General features: G+C 39.5%; 1 protein-coding gene across 1 annotated transcript in view; it reads right to left on the bottom strand.

Moving 5' to 3' along the window:
- Window positions 1–8,803, bottom strand: part of DEPDC1B (DEP domain containing 1B) — a 54,467-nt gene extending 45,664 nt beyond the window's left edge. The window contains exons 1-2 of the mRNA XM_019742994.2: window positions 8,498–8,803; window positions 199–464 (exon numbers count right to left, since the gene is read on the bottom strand). Of these exons, the coding sequence (XP_019598553.1) occupies window positions 199–464; window positions 8,498–8,545 (314 nt within the window). The 5' untranslated portion in view covers window positions 8,546–8,803. The remainder of the gene's footprint in view (window positions 1–198; window positions 465–8,497) is intronic.
- Window positions 8,804–25,119: the final 16,316 nt, after the last annotated feature.

The raw sequence follows: 25,119 nt of genomic DNA, 5'->3' as shown, positions 1-25,119 counted from the left end.
CTCTATGGAGCCAAGAAACATTGAAATCGGTTTTATTGTAACTACACATTCACTTCTCCACTCAACAAATCCCAAGGAGTAGCATCCCTCCAAGGGGCAAGGTAAATTCTTTCACATGAGAAAGTTTCAATAGACTCTGACCAGACCCACTTGTCCTTCCCACACTCCTCCCCTTGAGGGTTTACTGGTTGCCGTTACCTGTACAAGTGACCATTGTCTTCAAAATCTTCCTGACCCCATTTTCCCTTGATGTCTTCAATAACATGATTCTTCAGAAATTTTTTAAGCAGCTGGACAGTTTGTTTGCGGGTCACCTCAGGGCCAAAGTTTTGACTGCACCTCAGCAGCTCATGTAGCCAATCCACAGCTTCCGCCGCCGTGAAGCAACGTTCATAACTTTTAAAACGACAGCGATGTTTCCGCAATGGCATCCTAGCACGAAAAAGCTCAACTGTTTCATTCCACTAGGAGAAAAAAAAAAGGTATTTAGTAATCAACTGATTTTTTAAAGGTTTTTACATCCAAAATATTTGAGACGAATGCAATTTTTCTATTTGGAAGACTGCCTTAATAACAGATGGAACCTTGAAATTTTTATGTTTACAAGCTTCGTACTCTAAAGAAAAAATAACTTTTAAAAATGAATTTATTCATTCAATAAATATTTACTGGAGATATTGCCATCACGTTCTCCTATTATTTGAACATAAATTTTTACATTAATGAGAAACATATGATCAAAAATAATGGTAAGTGAGCTCAATAAGCTTGATTGACTTCTTGGAACCCTATGTTAATATAACGTTACCTCACTAATTATTTACTGTTTATTACCTGAAAGGTATTGTATGGGGAGAGGAAGAGAGATACACAATATACAGTGCCTGATGTCAAAGCATATTTTAAAATTCTGCAGAACATTTTCCTATTAAAACAAACAAACCAAAACACTCAACACCCACACCTTCAACACTCATCCCTAGATTAAACGAAATGTTCACATATGGTGTTCTTCATACATAATTACTCCCAACATCTTTTTAGGATCGTAATCGCCCCGTCCATCTTCCTAAAGGTCCTGAAAACTCATAGTCTAAGTCTGTGGACCCTGAGAAAGAAGATAGTACCAAGAAGAGCTCCTGGTGGCTACCCAGACCAACATTTAAAAGCAGAGCCTAGCAGCTGCTTCTAAACAGGGGCCTATCATGCAAACCGTACTTCAGGCAGAAGCCCACACTGAACTGCCTCCCTGTACTGTGTTCCTGACATCTGAGTCAGCCCTTATAAAGGAGTTCCTGCACTTGTATTTCAACCAATAGGACTGAGGCTTTCTCGGTCCAATCAGAGCTGTGCAGCTACATTAGCATCTTCACTGACCAATGAGAACAGCTCCATTCTGATCAACCAAAGCAGTGTCATTTGGACCAATCAAACCCCAAGGATTTGGAGTCCTCATGCGCAATAGGACGGACCAATCAGGAAACAGGGGCAGGAAATTCTCTATTTAAGTCAGCTCCCCTCTGCTCTGAGAGCAGCCCTTCCCTTTCCAACGAAAACTGAAGACTGTATTTCCCCTGCTGGAGCTGAAACACTAAAGACATCTCATCAGACCAGAGCAGAGCAGAGCAGGGTAGGCAGATCAGAGCAGAGCTGTCTAGCCAGAAAGAGACCTCATCACCCCAGGACTGCCACCTCACCCCAGGACTGCCTCACAGCCATGCTATTCCACAGCTGAGTTATCTGCACGAATAAAGTTTTCTTCTTCACCACACCTCAAATTGGTGATTCCTGTTAGTGTCGAATTGGTGCCAACAATCATCGGTTGACATTCTCGTGACCATTCCCTCTTCTCTTTCAAGTACCCTGTTTCTCCAAAAATAAGACCGAGGCGGACCATCAGCTCTAATGCGTCTTTTGGAGCAAAAATTAATATAAGTCCTGGACTTATTTTAATATAAGACCGGGTCTTACATAATATTATATAAGACCCGGTCTTATGCAATATAAGACCGGGTCTTATATTAAATTTTGCTCCAAAAGACGCATTAGAGCTGATTGTCTGGCTGGGTCTTATTTTTGGAAAAACACGGTATGTCACTTCGCAAACTCTGAATTTTATTTTTCACCTCCTTTTCTACTCAAATCAAATTTTCTGATTTCACCTTTTATTTTTCAACTATAGTGTTTGATCTCAGTATGTTCTGATCTTAATATATTCTTTTTATTTTGACCAACAATAGTTCCTTATTTTCCCTTCTGATCAGGCCTTTCTTCCAGATTTCTCTCCCTATTCTCTACTGCCCAACCACGTCTGCAATTATTGTCACATTTCTCTTCTTTGATGGCTAACTTTCTTAGCCAAGTAATAATTCATGAGTATACCCAGGTGCTTAAAGGGCTGAAGTAGGGTCTTTGCAGGCATGTGCTGGGGAAGATTATCAAGAAGACATGACCACCGATTTGACCCACAAACTGGACCTGGGCAACTGGAGGTTCTGACTCCCTCCACTGAGGTCGGAAGTGCATTGCCCCTGGCATTCCCTGCTCCCAGAAGCTGCTCCAAGGATACAGCCTTGACATAGAAATGTGGTAATGAGACTATTTGGACTGTGTACATGCCTAAACCCAGTCAGGGCTTCTTGGGTACGTGACTGACCCCAGTTTAGGCCCCTATATAAACTTTAAGATATGGTGGGTGGATGGGTGGGTGCCATAAACTACTCGTCTTGAGGCCACCCAAGATAACTCTCATATGTAAGTTTCCTTACTTATTAAACCTACCACCTACAAATATTGAGTGGTCTGCCTTTTACTTTGGTCTCTCCCTGCCCTCCATGCATGGGGGCCAGTTTCAGATTACACTGGGAAGCTCCCAAAGAGGTTGCCACCAACAGTATGCACCCTGGACATGTGGCACAGTGTACAACACATAGTAGGTATCTAATATGCAAATGCTTAATTGGTCTTTCACTTTTTCTGCTTTTTAAAACCACCTTCTAACTTCATGCAATTTAATTCCACTCTGACTCCCAATCATGTCTTCTCCTGGTCAAATCCAAACGTCTTTTTGCCTTATGCATATTAATCTTCGTACCTCATTTAACACTGTTATAAGCAATGCTCTAAATTAAGATGGCACACATTTAAAACATTTTTTAACCTCTTAAAAACTAACACAGAAACAAGGTAAGCCATAGAGTAGGAAAACATATGACCAGAATTTCTAAAACAAAACAAAACAAAAATTCAAATCAAGGAAAAAAGACACTCCAATAGAAAAATGGAAAAAGACTTCAACAGGCACTTCATATAAAAGGATCTCCAAATTTACCATAACATGTGCAAAGATGCTCAACCTCATTAATTATCAGTGAAATGCAAAAGAAATCCACAATGCAATCCACTCCATGCCTACAGAATGGTTACAATGAAAAAAATAGGCAATATTAAGTGCTGATAGAATGTGGAGCATGGAAATCTCATACATTGCTGGAGGTAATAAATCAGTACAATTGCTTTGGAAAACAGATTGGCAATATTTATAAAAGCTAAATACATGCACACCTTATTACACACCTTATTACCCAGCAATTCCATTCCACAGTGTATATCCAACAGAAATGCATACATATGTTCACCAAAAAACACACTGTTCATAACAGCACTATTCTTAATAGGCAAAAACCACCCAAATGTCCATCAACATCAGAACAGATAAATTGTGATTTATTCATGCAATGGAATGCTGTACAGCTGTGAAAATGAATGGAATATTGCTACATGCAATAAAATAGATGAATAACATAGATAAAATGTAATACTGATATAAGACCAGATATGAAAAGTAAATATTACATGGTCCCACTTAAAATTAAAAAGCAGGCAAAATTAATCCATGACATTAGAAATTATAATAATGCTTAATTTGTATGGAGGTGGAAACTGAGGTCAGAAGGTACTTCTGGGGTACTGGTAATGCTGTATTTCTTTTTAAGCAATAAATAAAAACAGAGTAACATATTTATTATATGTATTTCTATATAACATAATGAAATAAGATGCATTAGTTATTTTAAATGTAATAATTTGAAATTTCTTATTAAAATATACTATCTATCACATTAGGTTAAAAGGAAAGAACTCAAATATATGCTTTAGAAGAAATACATTTAAAAGAAAGCAATAGGGATAATAAAAGGAATGGGTAAATGCGACAAATGCAAACCAAAGAACACAGAAGAGAATCTTATTATTTGATACTAATATCAAATAATGTGGATTTTAGGATTAAAATACTAAACAGAACAAAGAGAGGTGTTCTGTAATGATAAAATACACAATTGATGAAAAACAATAGTCATAAATATATATGCACCGAACTGCATAACAGCTACAGTAATAAATCCAAAACAAAAGGAGAATTTGATAAAAAATGAAATTTTATGAAAGATTTACTTACCTGTCTTTAGATTTGAGTCACGCAAGGGGTTCTGCGTACACATCACTAGTGCCGTATGCTGCAGATATAACTTAGGGTTTACTGGGAAAAAACTTACAAGCAGGAAAGCAGCAGTGTCGTGGCTGCCGTCCATTCTCATTATTCCAAAGCATAAGTTGGGTACAAATATTCCAAGGTCAGCGGGCTAGGTGTGCCAGCCAAAGCCCTCCGAGAGAGAGCAAGCCCCACCTCCACACCACATGACATATTTATGGGTTAGCCTGAGAGACACTAGGAAACCTGGTTTCTCCAAGCAACTAGAAATGTGTCTAGGGATCTTCAGGTCCCAGATCAATGCCAGGGGACGGCAGGGGAGGGCTCCGGGCGTGAGGACCACAACCTGGCTCTCAGTGATCGGCTCTATTTCTTGACCTGGGTGTTGGTTACCTGGGTGTTCACTTTGTGAAAACTGAGTTGCACACTTATAATTTGTGCACTTTCCTATATATATTATACTTAATAAAAAAAAAAAAAAAAACCACACACATGCTCATATAATAAAATCCTACTGAAGGGCAATCCACAATTTTAGATTACTAACCTGAAAGTTGGTAAATATGAGTTGGCTGGTTGTAATGGTAGATGTGAAGTCAAATAAAATCATCATTACAAAAAGCCCTTCGTAAAAGATAATGCATTCCTCAAATATAAGAATAATATATAAAATTTCCAGGATAACCTCTTAAAACAAATTAGGGTGTTCAATCGATTCTAGAGCTGGAAAGACACTTTAGGGCAAAATCAAGACTCAGGGGGACTCGCGAAGCGGCACCTGTCACTCAGGTGCTTGGCCTGGAACCCTGCTCTGTAGTCTCCTTCCCAAGTCATCAGCTCACTATACCAAGTACCCTTGAACAGTATCATAGCTTTAAATGAGTCCCATGTATTTTTAACATTTTTAAAAATTCTCTGCTGACACCTAGCTTTCATTTTTTTTATTTGAGCTTAATTTGAATTTTTTTTTTTTAATTAGTTTCAGGTGCACAAGACAAAGCAAAACTTAGACGTTTATCATTTATATCCCTCACACTGTGCCTAGCTTTCATTTTAGTCTTGATCAAATATGTTGGGAGGTAGAGTGAGAGGAAAGGTTAAATATTTTCATTTATTTTTTGTTGATTAAAGTATCATAATCATTATCAGCTAAACTTACTTAATGTATAGTACTTTATAATAAAGACATGGCTCTCTGGGACCCAATATTTCAAAATACAAATAAATTTTAATAAATAAAATGTATTAAATAAATAAAGTCTATTAATTTACTCAGGTTGATTAGCAGTCCCTCTACTTGTTAATTAAATTACAAAATAACATGCATTGTAACAACTTAAATGCAGAAATATATACAAGTCTGTCCTGTCTCTCTCCAATCCCACATACCTACCAAACATATACACACGTATACAGAACTTTTCCCTTTGTATGTATGTGTGTTGTTTATTATTGTCGTTGATTGCTTCCTTTTCAAAGAAACAAAATCAATCATATTGTACATAATATCCTACAATTTGCTTTTGCATTTAACATACCATGGATCTCTTTGTGTCAATACCTATAGAGTTAGTAAATAAATGAGTTCCATAATTCATTCGATCATTTTCTAACTGATGGGCATACAGCTATTTCCAATTTGTTTTAAAAGTATATTCTTGTTTATGTAACCTAAAGTACCAACGCTTTGATTTACTTACTTTTGATAGAACAGATTTCTAAAGCATATCAGCATATTTAAATCAGTTGTAGCAATTCACACTCCTACCAACAGTGTAAGAGCCTACTGCCTTATCTTTGACCATCTCTAGATGTTATCATTCTTCCCACTGTTGTCAATCTATAGACAAGAAATGATATCTCTATGTTTTGGTTGTATTTTTGTATTTTCATCTTGTTATTTTTATTTCTTCATCTGAGACTTGCCATTTTTCTAGTGGGTTGTCCATTTTGCACTCTGCATCTATGAAAAGTCGTACTGCATACAATTCTGTGAATATGAGATTAAAAACACTTCCAATTATGATGTAATTTATAATTGTTTTAGTCTAAAAACAGGAAGAAGAATGAGAACTAGTTCTGCCAAGATCCAGAGCCTTTCTGTTTGCCTTGAATAAGTGATGTGAACAAATTGAGGGAAGAAGGATGCATTATTTTCCATCCACAAAAGAGAGTCAAGTCTTTGAAAACCCTGATAAAGTACAAGCTACACCTCATCCCTAAAGGTGGACCTACCAATAGCCCTGACCCTAGATGTTTTCAAATGGTAGAGACAATTGTGAAGTGGAAGCAGATATGAAAACAGTTCTAAAACACCCTATTGGTTCCCTGCTATCACCAGCCATATCTCTTAGTGGCTAGCCCAAAGGAAAACCTGACTTGACACTAGTTGAATTTCTTTAAATGAATGAATAATTCGGGGGGGGGGGGGGGGTCTGTAATAGATTGTTTCCAAAGATAAATTCCTCCTATCCTGTTTATAGGCACCTTTGTGATGTGACTTTGACATTCGTCTATCAAGAAATGGAGCTGAAATTCTACAGTCTGGATTTAGCTGTTTTACTTGCTTTGACCAACGAGATCTGAACAAAAAGTCACAAGCAGAAACCTTCTTTTGGTTCTGCTGGAACCATGAGACTCTATGTGAAGAGACTTGGCCCAGCTAACAGCCAGAAGCAAGTCAAGCAGCCATGTTAAACCACCAGTCTTAGTCAAGTTACCAGACGCTGGTGGCACATGAGTGACCCCAACAGAACCCCAGACATAAGCCCAGCCCAGACTGCTGACTCACTGAATCGTGAGGACAAATAAAACAATGCCAGACTCCCCAAACCTCCTGAAATCATATGTAAAATTTCATGAATATGTGACATGTGCATTTTTCGGTAAAAAGGAGATCATCTTTTTCAGATTCTCAAAGTGGTTTGTGAGCCAAATAAAAAAGTAAACAACCATCTGCCCCAACTATGATTTCTTCTTCTAGAAGCTGGCCTTCTTAGCTCTGGCTTGGCCATAGTGTAAGCTCTAGAAAGAAAAGGAACCCTATTTATATTTCCCATTGTCCCTCTGTCCTCATCTTTTCCACATATATACATATAGCCGAGCGATACTTTGGATCTTAGCTCTCATCTTTTTCTGGATATCCACTAGGATGCACAGAGCAATGATACTAATTCCCAAGTTAAGATGTGGCTAGATGTGGTGACAGACCAAGGAGCGAGTCCCTTCCTCCCAAATTACCATTATGCTTTCACAGAAAGCTGTCTGAAACCTGCCATGGACATACCAAATTGTCACCTCTGATGGTAATCCTTTGAAACAGAAATCACTTAAACTACTTGCTTCAGGTCATAAAGAAATCAAGTACACCTCAGAACTCTGAACACCAAAGCTCTTCTGCCAGGAGAAAAGGCAGCACCCTGGACCATCAAGGCATGCAAATGCTCTTTCATTTCCAGGTCAATCCGTCATTTGCGGGTGCTGACAGAAACAGAAACACGACGGGCAGGAAACGTGGCCAGGGCGATCCACCTTTGTTCAGGGCACCGTTAGAAAGAACCTCAAGCGTCACCACAAGTGACACTCAGGACGGAGACACGCCCTGCCCGGACTGCAGCGAAGGGGTAGCATTACAAGATGAGGGTGGGTCTTCTTCCTCCCGGCTACAGGCCTAGGATACCGAAGACAGAGGCTGGAGGGAGCAGAGGGGGGTGGTCACCTCGTCTTCCGGGCGCTTTAAATCCGGGGGCGCCGTTGATTGCCGAGAACCCAGTCTAGATCTCGGGAACAAAGCTGTGCCCACCCGCGACAGCCTGGGTTCCAATCGTGGTTAGCATCTCTTTAAGCAACGTCCAGAAAACTGCCGCCCCAGCCAGAACACCGCCCCCCTCCAAACCGGGTCCGGCCTGCCCTGGAGAAGCGAAGACTGACCAGGACGCGGTCGGAGAGAAGGCCGAGGCATCGCGGGGCCGACAGCATTGCCCAGGCCTCCGCACGCTCACTCACCAGCTTGGTGGCCCGGTACGGCCCGGGGCCCACGATGCGGTGCTCCATGGCCCGCACACAGCGGCGGCTGCGGCCGCGACAACTCGGTTCTTCGGAACCGACAGCTCCGCAGTTTGAATCGCGAGCCTGCGCGCAGCGGGCGCTGATTGGGCGGCTCTGCGGCACGTGACGGGAACTGAGAGGCGGGGCCACCGGGACCCGCGGGGTTGGGGGCCGGGCCTGCGTTTCTTCCCAGACGTCCTGCGGCGGAGGGAGCTGGGGGCGCACAAGGACCCTGGGCAAGGTCGCCTGCTGACTCTTGTCCCTCCTTGCGCACCCTCCAGGGGCGAGTGTGGACTGGTCGTACGTGGGTTATCTCCTCCATGTCTAGGGCGAACCTGGCTGCTGTCCTCTCTTAGACCCATCCACCCCGCACGCAATATACTTTCTCTGCAAAAGCGCCTGTGAAAAACTAACTCAGTGACCGAAGCTGGGCTGGACTGGATAGACAAATCCCTATTCGCCCTTCCAAGTGCGCTGTGAACCCGGAGGTGCTGCCAAGATTGGGAGAAGTGGGTAGTGAAATGAAGCGAGTGGACAGCCTCTGCAAGTGGAGGGACAATTTAGAAGTAGTTAGAAGCACTTGGCTACGGGGAATGTCAATGGCATGTAAGAAAATGAAAAGCTGGAAAAAAGCCCGGATTCTGCTTTCTATTTGTTCTTTGAATTTAAGTTCTGTACGTTGTATCAGACTGAAATTTTCAGTGCTTTGCCATAGAGCTGTGAGTCCTTTTTGATGCTCAGAATTTTCCCTCTAGGAATTAGTGGTCTGATGTGTAAGAACAAATGAGGCCACCACTCAATACCTAGGACTCGAGTTAAAAGTTCAAATCTGATCGCCTCAGTGAGTACTCAAAACAAGACATATGAAAAGATCCAGAGCCTAGTAAAAGATTAGATTCCCAGTTTAGCCCATCTTCCTAACACCCTTCCTTCATTTGCTGGTTTAGTTAGGTATGTATTTATCTGCATTTTGGGAAGTCCAAAAAATTCCTGGGGTAATATATACATATTTTATAATCAGAAAAAGCAATAAAGATCATTTTACTTCCAATGATTTAATCCTTGTCAAAACTTTTTTCTTTTCTCTGAATTCCAAGGGATAGGTCTGCTTGTCCTTTGCAAGGAATACCAATGGAGCACAAGAGACAGAAGGAGAAAAGGAATTTCAGAGCCTTGTCCCTCCAGGACCTGCCACAGTGGTGCAAGTGGGAGCTGGGACAAAACATCAGGCCATGCTCCCTGAGCATTTTCCTAAGAGTCCGTCATGAGCGATGGACAAGATATTCCTTTTACTGGAAAGGCACATCGTCAAATGATCGGAGGCTACCTGCAAAGGCAGTCTTTGAGAATGTAGTTTAAACTGGGCTACTGATTATCAGTCTTTCAGCATTCGCATAAAAATAATTGGGAAATTTTTCCGTGCCCTAAAAAGCCAGTGCTTTCTACCTTTCTGGCCTAGCTCTAACCACAGTGGTCTTCTTTCTGTTCCTAAACATGCTAAGTTTGTTCCCTTTGTCTCAGTTCAAATGCTTCCAACCCAGAAAAGTCTTCCCTGACCTTCCTATATAGAGAAGTCTTACACCCCACCCTACTCTTGCACTGTTTTATTTCCTTCATAGCATTTACCTGTATCTAAATAATTTATTTTTTGTCTTCTACTTCTATAATCATGGTTATCAAATAAAGGGGTCCCACCTTCTGGGAGTATTTTTGACATTTGCAGGGCTGTTTTCTGGTTTTCAAAAAGACAGGAGGCCACTATCAGTATTTGGTGGGCAGGAGCTAGACATCCTATGATGCTTAAGTCAGGCTGCACAACCAACAACTGCCCCATGTTCTGCATGACATTTAGTGTCCCACTGGGCAATCATGTAAGTGAAAAACCTCTTTGTAATTATCTGAGCTGAGGACATAACTCTATTTTACATTTAAATAAAAAATGGTTTCAGCCAGTTTTTATACACACTGAAGTTTCCAGGACTAGTAATCTGTTTTGTTTAGGAAAAGTTGCTTTGCCATGTCAAAAAACCATGTCAGGATGGCAACATAGCTTGTGGTGTTTTAATAGCAACACAGTCTGTAGTCTTTAAGACACATATCTGTGACATTCTACATCTGCAATGGTTCAATTCATGGATATGGTACATATTGAGGCAATATAATTACTTAGTCCTTTATTCAAATTTATTTCTATAAGTAGATGCAAATACCTCCCTATTTCAAGATATCTTTAGGTGTAGACATGCTTAGATACTTATTTACATTTTCAAATGAATATTGCTTTATTATAAGTTACTTCCTTTTTATGTCACCTTTATATAAAAGGATTAAGTTTTAATTATGTGTAGGATGATTAACTGTGAATTTCATTTTAGCAAAGTTAAAAGGGTATTGGTTCTGATCCATTTGGAAACCATTGCTCTGGTCTGGAATATAAACTCCATGAGACTAAGGACCTTTTTCAGCCCATCGCATCTAGGTTCCTAGAATGTCTGATACATAGTAGATACTTAAACAAAAATTTTAAATAAATGATATACCTTTAATTTAATGTAAAAATGTTTTAACTTACTTAAGTAAAATTGAAGCACAAGATAGTTTATCCTACGGCTTTCCACTCCTGAGCATACCACAATCCCCCCTCCCTCTCCATAGTTACCCCAGTAGAATAAGCACACACAAAAATGTTAGTTAGTTTGTTTGTTTGTTTGTTTGTTTGTTTATTTATTTTGTCTGACAGACTCATGACTATTGTAACTGAAAATTTATCTCTGATTTATCTACTGGGAACTTAGAGTCAAATTTGTGGCCAATTCCAAATAACTATAAAGAATGTAATGGCGAATTATTTTATTCCTCTACCTTTATTTTCTACTTATTCTATGATATTATATAAATATATCATAAGCTGCCTCAGCTCCTTTTTGGAAAGAGGTACCCACTTCTTATAAGAAATGAATTACAATCCTTACATTTGTAAAGCAGCTTTCAAAACTTTTTCATATTATCTCATTTGATCCTCAGAACTATTTGGATATGTAAATATGAATAAACCCTTTTTAACTGTTGAGGAAGCTAAGCTTCAGAGAAGTTGAGTGACTTGCTCTGGTCTGGAATATAAACTCCATGAGACTAAGGACTTTTTTATCTCGTCGCATCTCAGTTCTTGCTTAACTAGAGAAGTTAAGTGTCCCATAACCAATAATTAACAAAACTTGGACTTAAACCTAGCCCTTCTTCCATGAAAGCCCAGGGAGTTTGGTTTGGCTTGGTTTGGTTGCTTGATGGGTTGGTTTTTACTAATACCTTCAAGAATCAAAAAGGATAATTTTCAAATATAAAGTTGAATTTTGCATTTATATTTATGCAAGACACATTTTAGGAGAGGGAAAAGGAGAAGATAGAAACCTTTCATAAGTCTATCTAAATGACCCTTCCCAGGAATGAGTTTCATAAAAGTCACACATTTGAATTCTTTTTCAACCCTCTGATTATGGTTTGGCTTGTTATTTTTGTATTAACCGGGATTCATTGCATATAAAGTATAAATTTAATCAGATTACTACCCCCCACACAAATTATTATCTCAATTAAATTATCAAAATTCATTTCCACATTCTAAGCGTAGCAATTTTAATAAATGACTATGCATATTCTTCTCTGGCATATTTTAGTGGGAGGCCATCAAGATCCTTGTACAAGCTTTGATTCAGCTATAGAACATCTATAAGGTGAGTCTTTGTATACTGAGAACTGGCAGTTTCACCATCACAAGCTGACTTTTCACTGACATGAGGAAATTCCAAACTGTGGTGCAAAAAGCAACATTGGCATCAAGTATGTTGTGGGGCTGAAAGTCGTATTTCTCAATCACACTGAGAAGGGAGTGGCTGGGAGCGGTGCATTTACTCCCAGAAGGATTCCTGACTGCCACATTCTGTCCTGCTGTCTGAAAGGTCTCCCAACTGGTTGGATGGGTCATTTCAAAAGAACTCCTCTGCTGAAATCTAAGTCACTCACTGCTTACATTAGACTATAGCCTTTCCAATTGTACTACACTGCATCCAGCTGTGTTTGTTGGCATTTGAGCCATCAGGACAGTCCATTTGCTGAGGTTCTTAAAAGTTCTAAAATCCGTGACTTGATTTCCACTGCTATTGGTCTATACCATCTCCACTTGATGGGGAAATGTCCCCCCTAGAAATTATATCAATATTATTCACTAATGGGTGCATCATATTTTAGGGGGTATGGGTGAACAAGAAATGATAAAAATATGTGAAAAATATAAAACCATACTATTTCATTGAAATGGTTGAATAATATTTTTACTTTAGTATTTAAAAAATAAATGCCACAAAGAAATAAGAGAATTTACATTCATTCATTCATTTGTTCAACATGTATGAGTACCTACTATGTGCTGGACACTGTTCGAGTCACTGCAATATAGTAGATAAAATAAAGCCCTTATTTCCAGAAACTGATATCCTAGTAGGGGAGGGGACAATCAGCCAACTATAATACATTTTTTAAAAGTATATATACGCACATGATCTGTACATATATATATATATATATATATATATATATATATATATATATATATATCAGGTGGTAACTGAGTGCTGGGAAGAAAAGTAGAAGAAAGAGGAGAGGGTTGTGGGGGGGGCTGCTATTTTGGCTCAGGTGGCTAAATGTCACTTCTCTGATGAAGTGACATTTTAGTAGACAATCTGTATGAATTAAAGGAACAGCTGTTTAAGATGATGGAATAACAGCCTATGTGAACGTCTGAGGTGGATACATGCTTGCCGTGTCCAGGGAACATGGGAACAGGCCAGTGTTTGCTGGAGTAGAGTGAGTGTGGAGAAGACGGGTTGGATACAGAGAGGAGAAGGGCTTTCTAGGCCACATGATGGGCCACGGAATTTGGACTTTACTCTGAAATTAGTTAAAAATGCATTAGAAAGCTTTGAGCAACAGAGTGTCAAGATCTTAAATAGGTCTTTTTAAACATCACTCTGGCTGCTATGTAGATAATGACTGGGATGGGCATAGGAGGGGAGGGCAGCATGGAAGCAGGAAAACCAGTTAGGAAGCTATTGCAATACTCCAGTAGAAAAAAATAATGAATTTGGTTGGTACAGTGCTTGACACAGTGACAATCCATAAATGTTTATTAAATGGGTAAATGAATAAGCTAGTGAAACTAAACTGGAAAAGTTTCTCTCTTAAAGATTAATGAGATTCATTCTGTCTATAAGCAAATTTCTTATATATGTAATATATATGTATATTATATATATACACTCTATAATAGCTAATTTTTACATTTTCAATTTAACCTATAAAATTTGCTTCTGAACCTACTACTACTCTGTTATGTCTTCTCGTTAAAAGATTATCTGTACTTGCTTCTGCCTTTGGAGTCTGGGAAGATACAATCCACACTCCATACCTGGTGTTATAATCACTCTCATGTACACACACACCTCCTGCCGTCTCCACACTCACATCGTTACAATGGTCAGTTAGAATAAAACCTTTACAAAGGATATAGCTGAAAGGATTCTCATATTTGGGCATAAATTCAGTTTCTGGCATATCATAGCCATGACTCTTTGTTGCTATGGCTAAGTATAATTCTCTATACCTGGGAAAGTGACCTAACGGGGGGAAAAAATGTTTTAACTAACATTGGACTGGCCAAGGAATATAGGATGAATTAGAGGAGGAAGATGTAGGAGGAGGAAAACCATTTAAAAGGTAGTTAATGAATACAGACATGAAATTCCAAGAGCAATGGAGTATTGTGACAATAACTGCTTAACCTTGGACAAGACTCTTCTTGTGCCTCAGTTTCTTAACCAATAAAATGGAAACAATAGTGGCATCTGCTTCGCAGAGTTACTGAAAGACTTAGCTGAGAAAAATACACGCAAATTTCTTAGAATTCTGCTTGCATTGTATAGTAGGTAGAATTCTAAGGTAATCTCCAAGATTTTCAGCCCTGGATATACACACTTTCTCCCACTAATTCAACCAAACACTAATCTAGCTACTGCTGGAAAGGGATTTTGCATGTGTGACAAAGGTCTCAAATCAGTGGACCTTGCAATGGGGAGATTATCTAGGTGGGCCAGACTTAATCACATGAGCCCTTTAAGAGTTTTCTCCAGCTGGTTGCAAAAGTCAGAGATTCGAAATGGAACTGAATTCTGCCACCCTGAGTGATTTTAGAAGCAGTTCTTTTTCCCCCCCGAGACTGCAAAGGGGACTCAGCCTGGCTAATGTCTTGATTTCAGCCTTCTGATACTGAGCAGAGACCACAGCCACACCATGCCAGACCTCTGACCTACTGGGAGCTAATACATGAGTGTTGTTTTTAAACACTAAATTTATAGTAATTTCTTACATCACAATAGAAACTGAGACACTTTGTATATACAAGCTCTCAACAAATGTTTGTTGTAGTGACACCTGGCAATAGAGGGGATAGCAGAAGTGCCAATATTTAGTGAACGGTTGGCTATAAAGGATGAGGGAGAAGAATAGCTAAAGGTGGCCTTACATGTCAGCTGCATGACTAGCAAAAGATTGAACCATTAACCACAATGAAACAGGAATTGTCTGGGTAGCAAGAAGGAGCCCTGAGAAGAGACTTCATTATTCATAAGAATTACCAAATAGTTTGCTTAAAATTCATTTTATGGATTCCACCCACAGAGTTATCTATAAATACCCAGATTCCTGAGGTGACTATGGTTTGACTCTTTACCAGGAACTGCGAAGATCCATGACATGTCCAGATTTCTAATTTAGATGAGGTGAAACCTTCACAATCGCATCATAAAGGCAGGTATGCAAGAGCGTGTCAGCCAGCTTGTAAATGACCTCCCCAACCACCTGGGATCCCCTGCTCAATATGACTTTGATGTTGTCTACTCGTCATGCCTACGCATGTTATGTGGAAAACATATTATATTGGTATTTGAGAATTCACCCAAGTCATTGGACCTGTTCCTCATAAATGCTAAAGGCCAAAGATGTTGGAATTTGGAATATGCAGCATTTGATTGACAGTGAAACATCCAAAGAGAGATGACCCATGGTTGAAAATATTAGATCAAGAGGGCAGGGTAGAGTTGGGACGTTGAAGACCTGCAGATAAATGAGGACTCTGAGGAAGAAAGAATACAGAGAGAACAGAGGACTTACTACCCTGACCGACCTGATTCTCTGGCTCTCAGCCCTGCTGCTTCACCCAAGCCTGGGCTTCGCGGCCCACTCCTGGCACTTCCTCAGCCTGCCCTGGGCTAGGGACAGCTGGACGAAGGCCTTGTCCCACTCTTAGTTCCGTCCCTAGAAGTTTAAACTCTGGACATCCATCAAAGACCTTCTCTTCTATTTTCACTCTCAAAGTCACAAGACTCAAGTTTTTGCCTTAGCAGAATTACAAATCATTACTTGTTATTGCACTTTCGGGTAGCTGACAAACAGTGAAATGATCAACTCCAGTTTTAGTAGATCAGTTGTCTGACCTATAGCACCTTAGCTCAGTTTTAAGAAAAATCTGAAAAGCAAGATAAAATTATCTTCACTTTTAGAACATTCATCACAAATGGTCCCTGAAATAGCCAATGTACCTAATACAGCCAGAAAGAATTCAATTTACAAAAAGAAAAAGTGGAGGAGAGGGAGAATGTGCAGAACTTTTGTAAAACACCACCGCTAGGTCTCGCAGCCAGACACTTATACTCATAAGTAGTGAGGTGCTCAGGGCAGGGGCAAAATATTTGACAGGGAATTTCCTACCCCTGGAGGCAGCAGCGGAGAAGCCTGGCAGCGAAGGCCCATGGACCACAAACAAATACAGGAGCCCAGAGAGCCCTATTTGGGACAGTGGTCAGCAGCACAAAGCCAGAGTGGAATGCAAATGAGAGTGTGGGGCAAAAGCAGCTGAAGAACAAGGGAGGTCTGTGAGCTGGGGTTGGGGCGGGGTGTCTGCATGTGTTGGGCCGTCTTACAGAGCTGACAAAGGCAACAATGGTTATTGTGTATGCCTGCAACACTGCCACTTTTATTTTCACTGAAACTGGCTTGGATTAAACAACAAAATCATTTTAAGCATTTGTCCTTACTGATGATGATGATTTTATGTTTTACATTTTTTATTTCTGACATAGGTCATCTTTCAACTTTTTCTTGGATTATAACACATATAGAGACAAGCCACAGATTAACTGCATAGGGTTTAGGGAATTTTCACAAACGGAACACATCCTTGTAAACAGCACCCAGATCAAGAAACAAAACACAAACAACCAGCACATGAGCAGACCTTCTCAGTCTCCACCCCACCCCTAAGGCTAACTGGCCCAGGTCCTTTGCTTGTAAGAAAATAAAAGAAACAAGGAGTTTAGCCCAGAACCAAAGAGGGAACAGGAGCCAACTCAAAAATTACCAGGAATTTAGTCCCTGTACATTGGAACCCCATGGCAGCGAAGGCCAACTGTGAAAAGTGAGGGGATTAAAGGATTTTCTTAGTGGAAAAAAAAACATAGCATTTAGTTTTAAGCTTGACTGTACCATTTGTGGATTTTTCTCCTTTTATTTAAAATTAAAGAGAGACTTTCTAGATATTCAAACCTGTTTGACTGCATTTTCTTATCTAGCTTTCTCTGTAAAGTCTCTTATTGGATTGTTCCTGGAATTAACAATAGGGCAGTGCTTTGATTCCAGCTCTAATGAGGGATCAGGAGGGAGAGTAGCTCTGCAGTTAGTGCAGTGCCCCCAGCCTGTCTACTTACCAGAACCCTGGAGACTTATTGAAACACAGATGCAGGCCTGACTCCAGGTGTCCGGACAGTTGTTGTTTAGGGAGAGGAGACACAGAGAAGTGACACAGAAATGCCCTTATTTTCTGATCCCCTCCCACAGGCAAGCTGAGGGCTGAAGGTGGGGTTCTGCAGGACATGCCAGGAAGTGCCCTGAGGACCGGGGCAGTATCCTGGAAGAGAGAGCCTCTTGCCTGTTCTGTGCTTAAAGCTGAACTTACCAGACGTAGCATCCTAATGTTAGATAAAGGTCATAAGGAGAATCAAGTCAGGTCTCCAAACAGGGCCACGAAAAGTATAGAATGCAAGGAGATGGGAACAGAGAAAGTAGGATGAGCGAGGCAGCTTGAGGCCGCGCCTGGAGTAACTACAGAGCTGCAGTGCAAATCGCTAGAACGAAGTGTTGGCCTGGAGCTTTTAAAGAGGTGAGGACAACACCATCTACCTAGAATTCTTGCCCCCAAAATGCAACCTAAACCTGATCTCAGCATTATGTTTCAACTACCAATTTATAAGACATATAGAGGAGAGGAGAATTACAAGTTGAAACCAGCAAAATCTGGAATGTGGAAGAGTCTATAAATGACCAGGTGTGTGCAATTGCAAGGAAGGGGGAATGTGGGGGGTGGAGGGACAACCCACAAGATATTTAAGAGACAAATCAACTAATCACAGTGTGTGAACATTATTTAGATCATAATTCAACCAACTATAAAAATAACAAAACCAAAAAATTTTAAAAAGCAATTAGACAATTGGACGTTAGAATACTAAATAGATATTGAAGATAAAAAGTTACAGTTTAAAATGTTAGGTGTGAGAATTGTGTTGCAGTTAACTTTTAAAAGATTCCTTAATGTTTTAGGGCAGTGGTTTTAGAACTTTAGCACACATCAGAATCACCTGGAGGATTTGGTAAAACACAGATTACTGGGCCCTGCTCCAGAGTTTTCGATTCTTCAGGACTTTTTGGGATGCCTGGAAATTTCAATTTCTAACAAGTTGGATGATGGGTAGATGAATGTTCATATTACTATTCTGCCTACTTCTGTTATGTTTGAAATTTACATTTTAAAAAGTTTTTTAAGGAAAGAGAAATAGAAAAATCATTTGACAATATCCAACATCTATTCCTGATTAAAGAAAAAAAAAAACTCTTAACAAACTAGGGAATAGAAGGGACCTTCTTCAGTCTCTCACTAATAAGAACCTATGAAAATCCCACAGCTAACATCACACTTAATGGCAAAAGACAGAAACTTTCTCCCCAAGATCAGCAACAAGACAGATGTCGGGCCTCACTATTTCTATTTAATGCTGTCCTGGAGGTCCTAGCTAGTGCAACGAGGCAAGAAAAAGAAATAAAAAGCATCCAGATTGGAAAGACTAAGTTAAACTGTCTTTATTTGCAGACAACTGTTACTGTGCAGAAAATCCTATGAGGTCTACAAAATAGCTACTGGAACTAATCAGCAAGTGGTACAATACTGTGGCCAATGAAACTGCAGCAGGGTAGGGGCTGGATGGGAGGAGGGCCAAGGCCCTCTCTCCCTCTCTCTTTCTTCTCTGAAGCCCTGAAGAGCTTTTTTATTTTCTTCCTTCCGTATCCTATCCCAACCTAGGGGCGCCAGGTGGATTGCTTTTCTTTGCTGACTGATGTTGGGAGTGAATACTTATTTCTCAGTTAATCATATTTCCACATGGAGTGACTCACCTTAAAGCCATTCTCAAGCTTGTCTGCACACTGGAAAGGTGGCCTGGGTTCCACCTCCACAGATTGTGATTTCATTGTTCTAGGTGATGGTCTAGGCAGAGGATCCCCAAGTCATTCTAACGTGCTATCTAGTCTGAGAACCACGCCCTAGAGGAGGGTTTCTGGCCTCATAACTCATGCCCTACTGGGTTTTCTGTGGGATCTGCCTGCCTACAAAGTTTACCAAATGTATTCTGCTATTCTGAGCCATCAATTTTATAAGAACAGGTCCTGTGGCAAGGGGCCAAGGAAACAGAAGGTGGGAGAAGCCTGTGGTTGTCCAGAAGTGACTAGGGCAATGTAAGTCTATCGAATTCATCTATTAGGAAGCATGAGCAAGCCGTCTTACTCAACAGGCCTAAAGCCATCTTCTCCTAACCACCTACCTCCCCAACTTTTATGTAAGCATCTTCCATGAACAAGGGCATTTTTCTACTTAATCATGATACCATTTTTACTCCCAGGAAGTTTAACAAGTATACATTATCTAATGTACAATGCATATTTAATTTTCTCCAAAAAAAATCTGAAGGGTGATAACTATGAAACAATATGAATATCTTGTTTTCCAACAAACTTTATACCCAATGGGTTTTGTATCCATTGCTAATCTTTCAGTACAGTGGTAGCTGCAAATGACAAGGTTCTAATTCTATATCATTTCTTCTACATTTTTTAACTGGCATTCTATGTAAAGAAGAGCATTCCTCCCCTTCACCCCACACCTTTCTTTTTTGAGTATCATTATGGACTCATGAATTCTTTGTTTATTTAATTATGTATGACCCATTACTGTCATTTGTCTTTCTGAAACTAGCTCTTGTGTCCTTTCAATATATCCCCATTAATCTTTAAATAGTGTCTTTATTTCTACTGCAAGATGTTTCAAGCTCATCTTGTATAGTTTCTTCTCCAGACCTGAAATCAACCACTTCTCCAAGGAGCCTCCATTCCTTTACACTGGAGAGGGGATTTCTTATATTATTTCTCTTTAGTACTAACAGTGAAGGTTTTATCTTTACCTGTTTGCTCCTGTATCTATCTCCAAGTTCACTTCAAACTCAGACAGGGGGAAAATAAGATGCCACCTTCCTACACCTCAACATCTGACCCAGTGTGATACAGAATAGAAACATATCTTATCTTTACATTTCTATATTGACTCAACAAATATTTTTGGAATGCTTACTCTGCGCAGGGTTATGCTAGGCACCCAGGATAAAATTTAAAGCAAGACAAACACAATCATGGCCCTCATGGAGCTTACGGTCTAGTGGAGGGAGTAAATATGAATTAGATGAGCATAGAAATATGTAACTAAAAATACTGTACGTGCTCAAAAAATAGGCACACAGTTGTAGGCATACAACAGGGACTCTGATATACTCTGGGTAATTGGGAAGGCATCCCTAAAAATAGGAACTTGAATCTAAGATCTGAAAAATGGATAAGAGTTATTTAGTTCAAGGGTAAGGGGGTTTGTGTATAAGTTAGGGGCAGCAGAGAGGGAGGTGGCTGAGCAGGTTTCAGACAGAGATCAAGAGAGGAAATTGGAATATTTGAGAAACCAAAAGAATGTTGAGGTCTTTATTCAGCCAAAAGCTAGGGAAAGGGGCTGCTGGGGTGGCTTGAATGCTGGGCATATGCTCACTCCTCAGGGCCCTGAGGGCAAGTGAAGGGTTAGTCTCTATCATCCAAGTAATGGGAAGTCATTAAAGGGCTTAAGCAGGGAAGAGGCAGAATTAGATTGATATTTTAAAATGAATATTGGCTAATGCAGAAAAGATTGGCTGGGGCCACGGGTGCATGTCAGCATTCTCAGTGCAAGGCTCTTTGCAGTAGTGCTCAGAGAGCATTCTAGGGTGGTGGCTGTGAAACATCACTGTCACTTCCTGTCACTGAAGCAAGCACACACCCATTTTGTGGCTCTCTAAAGACTTCTACAGACAATGGGGAAATCTAGTTAATGGGCTCCTCCCTAACTTCTCCTGACCAGCCCCCACTCTCTCTGTTCGTCTTTTTTCTTTTGTATCTGGGAGAAAAATACAAAATGAGAGTGGAGTTGATATGGTAGGACTTTAGGAACACAATGGTACACAAACCCAATAAACAAACGTTTCAAAAGCCTTCAAAAGGGTAGTAGAAGTCTCTGGAGGAAGGGAAAGAGATGAGACAGGAGCTGGAAATTTCTCTGGAGTTTTGTGGGGAGGAGGGAAGATTGAGTGAGAGGTTAAAGGAGGCAAGTGTCTTACCTTACTCCTAAGGATCTGTCCTATTGCTACCATAACGTGTGGCCTCACTAAAAACGTGATCTGTCCCAGCCCTGGAAACAGTTTGAAATAGAGAGTAGTGGTAATGGTGAATGCAGAGCAGAAAGGCCCAAGGTCTGCAGCAAGGTGGGGGCAGGTAAAGTGGGAATGACAGAGAATTTTAGCAGTGAGAGCGGGGACAAAGGAGTTCAGAGAATAACGTGAATGATTCCTTAAAACTATATACAATCTGTATGCTATGTAAAGGTATTCTAAAAGATTTCAGAAAGCTTTCCAACTCCTTTTACAATGCTAGCATAACTCTGACACCAAATCCATACACACAGTAAATGTAAAGGGGAAGGAGTAACTTAAAAGTTACCATCGTAACCATTTTCAAGTGTACAATTCAGTCGTGTTAAGTACATTCACATTGTTGTGCAACTGATTCCCAGAACTCTTTTCATCTTGCAAAACAGAAACTCTGCAGACACTAAATAATAACACCCCACTCATTCCTTCTCTCAGCCTCAGGAAACTTTGTTTCTATGAATTTGACTACTCTAAGTACCTCATATAAGTGGAATCATACACTATGTTTTTTTGTGACTGGCTTATTTTATTTACCATAATGTTCTCATGTTTACCTATGCTGAAGCATGTGTCAGACTTTCCTACTTTTCAAGGCTAAATACTATTCCATTGCGTGTAAATACCGTATTCTTTTTATGCATTCACCCATTGATGGACATTTGGATTGCTTTCACCTTTTGGCTGATGTGAAGAATGCTCTGAGCATGGGTGTACAAATAGCTCTTTGAGTCCTTTCAATTTTTTGTGTATACACCCAAAATTGGAATTATTGGATTGCATTGTAACTCTAGTTTTTTGAGGAACTACCATACTTTTCTCCATAGCAGCTGCATAATGGTTCCAATTTCTCCATATCTTCATCAACCCTTGTTATTTTGTTTGCTTGTGTTTTCAAATAGTAGCGATCCTAATGGTGTGTGTTTATTTTATTACACTATAAAAGTACATATGCTTATTATGGAAAATAGAGATATAGAAAAAATAAAAATAAATGAAGAAATTAAAAATAAAAATGTTTTAAACACTTTTAAATGTTCCATTTTAAATGTTTCATTTCAAAATGAGAAAGCAAAGGGTTGCTATGGAAACGTAAAAAAGAGCCTTTATTTTAAAAAAACGCAAAGACATGAATTGATAGAAAAATGAGCAAAGGACAGGCACATAAAGGCTGAAAAAGAAAAGAGGACATAGAAGTAGCCAATAAATATGTGAAAGGGTGGTATCAGGTGTTGGGGAGACAAGGATGGAAGCCTGTCCAGTTCTCTGGCTACTTCCAGCTGGTGAGGACACAGGCAAAAGGGGCCACCTGCTGCTACCACAGCTGGAGGGGTATCAAACAGACACACAGACCAATGGGACACAATTGAGACCCAGAAGTAAACCCACACCTATCTGGGCAACTAATTTACAATAAAGGAGTCAAGAATATACTCGTACATGGAGAAAGGAAATTCTCTTCAATAAATGGTGTTGGGGAAACTGGACAGTCATATGCAAAAGAAGGAAACTAGACCACTATCTTGTACTATTACAAAAAGGAACTCAAAATGGATACAGAGTTGAATGTAAGACCTGAAATAATAAAACACATCGAAGAAAAGATAGGCACTAAGCTTCTGGACATGGGTCTCGGAGGTGTTTTTGTGAATTTGACTCTAAAGGCAAGGGAAACAAAAGCAAAAAATAAATGAATGGAACTACATCAAACTAAAAAAATTCTGCACAGCAGGAAAAAAAAAATCAACAAAACAAAATGTTAACCAAATCAATGGAAGAAGATATTTGCAAATGATACTTCCAATGAAGGGGTAATAACCAAAACATATAAAGAAGTCATGCAACTCAACAACAACAACAACAACAACAAAACAATCTGATTAAAAAATGGGCAGAAGATCTGAATAGACATTGTTCCGAGGAGGACATACAGATGGCCACAGACATAAGAAAAGATAGTCAACATCACTAGTTATCAGGAAAATGCAAATTAAAACCATCTCACACCTGTTAGAAAGGCTATTATCAAAGACAAGAAATAATAAATGTCGGTGAAAATATGGACAAAAGGGAACCCTCGTACACTGTTGAGGGGACTAAATTGGTGCAGCCACTATGGAGAACAGTATGGAGTTCCTCAAAAAATTAGAAACAGAACTACCATATGATCTGGAATGATCATACTCTACTTCTGGGTATATATCCAAAGGAAAAGAAATCAGTATCTCAAAAGAGGTATCTTTACTCCCATGTTCATTGCACAATAGCCAAGATATGGAAACAAGTTAAGTGCCCATTGATGGATGGATGGATAAAGAATATATGGTGTGTATATATTATTCAGCCTTTAAAAAGAAGGAAATTCTTCTTTAGTGACATGAATGAACCTGGAAAACATTATTATAAGTGAAATAAGCCAGAGAGAGAGACAAATACTATACCAATATGATCTCCCTTATATATGGAGTCTAAAATGTCAAATTCATAGAAGCAGAGAGTAGAATGGTGGTTGCCAGAGACTGGGGTGAATGGGGGCAGGGAAAATGTATAGATATTGGTCAAAATTTCAGTTATACGAGATAAATAATTTCTGGAGATCTAATGTATAACTTGCTGCCTATGGTTAACAATACTGTATTATATATATGATATTTGCTAAGAGAGTAGATCTTAAGTGTTCTTATCACCAAAAATAAAAAATAATAAGTAAGGAAGAAAATAGTAACTATTTGAGGTAATGGATATTAATTAGTTTGTGGTGATCATTTCACAATGTATACAAAACATCAAGTTGCACACCTGAAATACATACAATTCCTATTTGTCAATTATACCTCAATAAAGCTGAGAAAAAAAACAAAAACATTATGTAAGCATACAACAATGAATTAGGCAAAGATAAAGTTAAGTGTATTACCGATTCCACAACCCTGAAGTGTTAGAGCCTATTAAGAAATGACACCAAGAGTCCTGTACAAAAATGACAATGTGATAGTGGAACACACACGACAGAAAGTTCTACTAGTAGTTATATTCAGTTTGAAGATTTATGTGTGTAGGCCCCACCCTGGGAAGGAAGACCACGAAGAGCTTGCATAATTAGTCCATGGTAGTCAGTAGTAGCCCAGAAAGAAGAAATTGGCAGTTATTGAAGTGGGGAAGGAGTCCACTAGAGATGGGAAGTAATCATACATCATACCACTACCACCACCACCACCACCACCACCACCACCACCACCACCACCACCCAGCAGCAACACATGCTCCCTTCCTTCCTGTAGTCAGGGGCAGGAAATCAGATGCTATTCCTTTAAAGTAAGTCTTTGATTTGGCTAGGACAAAAATATATTGCAGTTTTATGCAAAAGTGCTCTCCAGTGAAAGAAGTAAATAATGACAGGAGGAATGTGTTTTAAATGATGGATTGCATGCTAGGCCACTTTGCCTGTAGGTATGAAACTGATTCATATTCTTAATATCAGCCTTAAAGCTTCTCTCTTGACAATTGTGATTACTCTTACAATGGGTAGAGGAATTGTGAAAAGCATTTATCTTGATTCACTTCGTAAAATGGTACAAGAAAGCTGGAGAGTTATACAGTATACAGGTGGGAAAAATATATGGATAAAGTACCATAATGTAAGCAATC

This window comes from Rhinolophus sinicus, linkage group LG03, assembly GCF_036562045.2.
Source record: "Rhinolophus sinicus isolate RSC01 linkage group LG03, ASM3656204v1, whole genome shotgun sequence".
NCBI lineage: Eukaryota > Metazoa > Chordata > Mammalia > Chiroptera > Rhinolophidae > Rhinolophus > Rhinolophus sinicus.
The sequence above is the reverse complement of the archived record's forward strand: the minus strand, read 5'-3'. Positions and strand labels throughout refer to the sequence as shown.